Source organism: Pteropus vampyrus, unplaced genomic scaffold, assembly GCF_000151845.1.
Source record: "Pteropus vampyrus isolate Shadow unplaced genomic scaffold, Pvam_2.0 Scaffold90, whole genome shotgun sequence".
Classification (NCBI taxonomy): Eukaryota; Metazoa; Chordata; class Mammalia; order Chiroptera; family Pteropodidae; genus Pteropus; species Pteropus vampyrus.
In genome coordinates, this window is record NW_011888871.1 from 2,646,973 (window position 1) to 2,651,787 (window position 4,815).

The following is a 4,815-nucleotide window of genomic DNA, read 5'->3' on the forward strand; positions in this document are numbered from 1 at the left end:
GTTTTTGTGGATAGGCTGGAATGGCAATTATTCAAACAGAAAGTGACCTTCTTAGATCCAGGCATTTAGTTTCAACAGGCTGCAAAATTGTTCAGTAAAATATTGTTTGTAAAATATTTTTATGCAGTTTTTACATTCTGTAGGAGTATAATCATAATTTGGGTACAGCGACATTTCTGCTAAATAACATGCTTAGCTAATAAGTCTAAGGGTGTGAGGATTTAGTGAGTTCTTTTATGAATTCTCTGAATTCCCCAACACTTAAAATCTAGTTCACAGTTAAATATTTGGCCAAAGCTCAGTACATGCGTGTGACCTGGACTTCTCCAGCTGGGTCTAGATGTGCCACAGCTGTGCCCCGGAGTTGGGTGGTGGTTGGAGGTGGAGCATTTCAAGGTGTTCATCATCAACAACAACAACAACAAAAATGCTGCTTTCAGAGACTGGCCCTGGTAGCAGGTTCCCGCCCTTTTGTGTGGTGTGGGGTTGGTTGTGTGGCGAATCTAAGAGATGAAATTTTTTAAGAGTCTTAAGTCCAAGTAAACGCTGCTCTCACAAAGTGAAGGCAGCTGGGAGGCCGTAACGCTACCCACCTGATGCTCAGGTTCTTAGCTGAAGCCAGTTCCTCATCTCAACCGATTCGATCCCAGCTCCAATCTGAAAGGTTTTCACCGTGAGGGAGTGTTTGAAATGGAAGGGAGAGAGCTAAAGGGAACAGACAAATTACAACACTAAAGTATCTCAGAATTTTTGAAGTTTATTCTTCCCTAATGACATATTTGAGGAATACAGTGTTCATTTGAACAACACACATCCTTGCATATTGGCTGTGGCATAATGAAGTCACTTTCCTGTAATCAGCCCATTATGGTAAGAGAAAAGTTGTTAGAATCTCGCCAGAGGAGCGTGATCTAGAACATTACGGGAAAGAAGAATGAAAACCGCTCTTGTGTACTTACTTAGTCAGCCCGGACATCAGCCTCTGGCGCCCGGTCGCCCACTCTCCAGATCTGCGCTTCCTGCGGGTAGTGTCTGCGGGCAGTGTCTGCGGGCATCGCAAAGCTGGCCCAGCCTTTCCTAACATTTCCCTTTTGTCTCTTTAGGTATTTCTGGAAAAAGCCAGCTTCTCTTTGCACTGGTCTTCACAACTCGTTACCTGGATCTTTTTACGTCGTTTATTTCATTATATAACACATCTATGAAGGTATCGTATGGCATCCAGTGGAACGTATTTCATCCATAATTCACAGACCCGTGGAAACTGTTATCATTAAGCGGATTTTTTTGGTTTCAAAGCAGTATCTGTTTAATTAGTGCGTTGCACTTAGAAATTTTTTAATCTTAAGCTCTTTGAGTACGGTAAACTTCTAAAGCTCTTGATAACCCTATAAGACAGAGGAGAACTGTTACATTTTCAAGCAGTGGGAAGTTACAGACTCCCCAGGGAACCCAGCAGGTCAGTTCCGAGCGAGGAATGCGCCAGGGCGCTGCGGCATCTCGTGTCGCCGCTCTGAGGGCCTGAGCAGAGGCATCTGCTTTTCTTCTTTTCCCACCAGGCTCCTCTTTCTTAAACTTCTGCCATGCGTGCCATCTTTATTTTGCCATGCCTAAATAACACCTGCGCCATAAGTTACTAAAGATGTTTTTTAAACCTTTTAATTTGTCCTAAACATTAGTGTCCATGGTAGTTTGGTATTCTTATATTTTTCCTGGTCTGCATTAAAACACATACACCCGTGAGAATTCAGAGTGTTTGCACACCCCTGACATCTGCGTAGCACTGGCGGTACGCACTCCACGCTTGGAGAAGCCTCGGTTCTTTTGCACACTCTTGAACTCATGCTTGTGAACATACACAGGACCGGGCACTTCCCCAGCATCGAGGGCAGGGCAGAAGACAAGCAGGAGTCTGGTCGCTGGGGAGAGTAAGCCAGTCATCTCAGCACTGAACGAGCGGCTATAGTTTGTGATAGGTGCTCTGCAGGGAAGTGGGGGGCTAACAGGGTGTGTGACAGGAACCCGACTTCTAACCCCCTCCCTCACGCGCTGAGTGAGCACCTGAGTGCCGGGCACTGCCGTAGGTACCTGGTTGTTGGCATCCCCAAGGAGGTAATGTTTCAGCTGAAGCCCCTTGGTGGGGCATTTAAAACAACTCCCCAACACTTGTGTCCAAAAGCATTTTCATCAGCACAGGTCAAAGTAGACAACACAATATTTGAGTCTGCGGCCTTTACTAAAACGCAAACGTGAGCTACCTTTGATCATTCCTTTCTTCATTACTAAGTGATGGGAGCCTAGTAATCAGGAAATTGGCTTAAAAATGCCCAGGTCCCTGCTTGTCCAGGCCGATTAAAACTGCAGGTGTCAGAAACTCCTCAAGATACCTAGCTTCCAGAGGAATCCTCGCTTCGGTCTAGTTTCCAAGTGTGTCCTAAAAATCAGGAATGAGAGCTGAGATTTGTGTGTGCTTAGCTTTTTGCTTTCCATGCCAAACTCTGACGAGAGGAGAGCAGCTGCTTTCCCCAGTGGCCGCGACCCCTGCGGGTGACTTGATCTGGGCAGGCTCTGGGCTGGCCGCTGGGGAGGGAACCTGCCACCGTGTGCCTCTGCTGGGTGGGGACTCTGTACACAGATTTTGTTTATACATGTAGATTATCCATTATTTTATCCATATGCGCGTATACACACATTTGGGTGTGAGAACTCTGACAGTGTAAGAGGCTCAGCTTCCTCGATTGTTTTTGTGGTTTTTTGGTACTTCTTCGCCATATGGGCATGACCAACAATTCGAATACGTGTTGAGCATTTATTTGCCAATATAACGTCACAGTGAGGTGCCAGGGACAGTTTAGTGTCTTCGTTTTGTTTTGCTTTGAAGCATGTGACAGCCCAATGATCGCTTTCATTTTCCTATTCAGGAGTTTGCCCACATGCTGCCCCGATGCCCCGATTAAGTTTCGCAGGGTCATTTTCCTAAGAAATAGTACCAGGCAGTGTGGCCCGCATCCCACCTGTGTCTGGTCATGGGCTGAACCTGCTCTGAGGTTTTTTTGGGCCTAAAATTTGCCAGTCCGAAAGTGAGTGTAATTTCAGAATGTCAGGCTTGTGGGTCAGATGAATATATGGTATTTGACTTTTAGATGTGCAGGAACATAAAACGTAATTGTAAGCCCTCGAACAGCTCTGCTGCTACGCAGCTGAAATTGTTCCATTGTCGGCAGCAACATTTTACACTTTACAAATCATCACTTACTTTTGGGTTTTGTTATGTTACCAGACAAAATTTCATAGTAACAATCTGACTGTTCAGTGAGTGTTAAAGTAACAGTTTAAGTAAAAACCATCCTTGTGAAGTTTAACATGAGTTACATTGTTTACCTTTAGAGAAGCACTAGCTTAGAAATATGATGTTGGAAGGAAGGAAGTTCATTGGTTTTTGACTGCATTGAACTTTTCATTCATTTTTTTTCTTCCGCTACATTCTGATAGTTTAAAGTGGGATTAAAAATACATTCTTTGGCAGTTTCTTACAAAGTTAAACTTCAACGTAACATGTGATCCAGCAGTCCCACTCCTAGGTACTTCCCTGAGAGAAATGAAAAATTACGTTCACACAAAAGCCTGTACACAAATTCTTAGCAGTTGTATCCACCATCCCCCAAGCTGGAAACAGCCCTCCGGTGGCTGCAAACTGTGCCACAGCAGGCAGTGGACTGCTGCGCTGCAGTGAGAAGGAGCCTGCTGTGTGCCAGTACACGCAGCAGCATGGTCGGGTCTCACAGGCGTTATGCCAGTTGAAAGAAGCCGGTCTTAAAGGTGGCATACTGTACGATTCCATTTATGTAACATTCCAGAAAAGGCAGAACTGCAGGGACCAAGGGCAGATCAGTGACTGTCAGGGGTTAAGCCTCAGCAGAAGGCTTCACCACAGAGGGGCAGCAACAGAGAATTTTTTGCAGGTGATAGCGCTGATCTCTGTCTTGATTGTGGTGGTGGTTATATGACTCATAGACTGTATCCCCCAAAAAAGTGAATTTTAGTATATTTAAATTTTAAACAAAAACAGGGGTGATGTAGAAAGCCAAGGGAATTAGAACAACGATAGGTCCTGATGACTTCGTGTTTTTTCTTTCATTTGAAGCTCATCTACATCGCCTGCTCCTACGCCACGGTGTACCTGATCTACATGAAATTCAAGGCAACGTACGATGGGAATCATGATACGTTCCGCGTGGAGTTCCTGGTGGTCCCTGTGGGAGGCCTCTCGTTTCTTGTCAATCATGAGTTCTCTCCTCTCGAGGTTAGTTAGAGTTTCTTCAGGGCTCATGTCTGGTTCCCTAAGGAAATAGTCCTGTTTGTGGATAATGTGGGGTTCTGTTTTTTTTTTTTTCGGTTTGGCAAGCTTCTGGTACAACATATACTGTGTCAAGGAATTTGGTGTAAATGAATCGTGGGCAAGAACGAAGCCCCCAGGCGGCAGGGCATCTGCTGACAGCTTATTACTGACTCCTCTAGAATATAAACTTGGCCTCTGTGGAACCAGACACGGTGCCCTGCCCGTCTGTGGTTTTGGTGAACATCATCATCTCCCCGCTCTAACCCTGCTGTTGCACATCGGCGCCTTGTCTGCGAGTCCCCTGAGCGGCGCGGCTGCACCCCTCGACCTTAGGAAAAGCGGTCTGCGGGGCCGTGGCTGCTCCTGAGTGCCTCGTCCTTCCCTTAGCATCCAGGGGCGACTCAGTTACCGTGCTTCTCGTGGCCATCTAATGGGTGCTGGGAGTGCCTGGGCTTAGTGTACTCCAGGGGGACTGCTCG

At 46.1% G+C, this 4,815-nt stretch overlaps 2 protein-coding genes across 2 annotated transcripts in view; both read left to right on the forward strand.

Moving 5' to 3' along the window:
* The window catches only part of DAGLB (diacylglycerol lipase beta), a 57,948-nt gene that overhangs the window by 17,272 nt on the left and 35,861 nt on the right, over window positions 1–4,815 (forward strand). The gene's annotated exons all lie outside the window — the stretch shown is intronic.
* Window positions 1,082–4,815, forward strand: part of KDELR2 (KDEL endoplasmic reticulum protein retention receptor 2) — a gene marked incomplete at its 5' end in the record, with an annotated part of 7,746 nt that continues 4,012 nt past the window's right edge. The window contains 2 exons of the mRNA XM_011363893.1: window positions 1,082–1,204; window positions 4,142–4,300. Of these exons, the coding sequence (XP_011362195.1) occupies window positions 1,082–1,204; window positions 4,142–4,300 (282 nt within the window). The remainder of the gene's footprint in view (window positions 1,205–4,141; window positions 4,301–4,815) is intronic.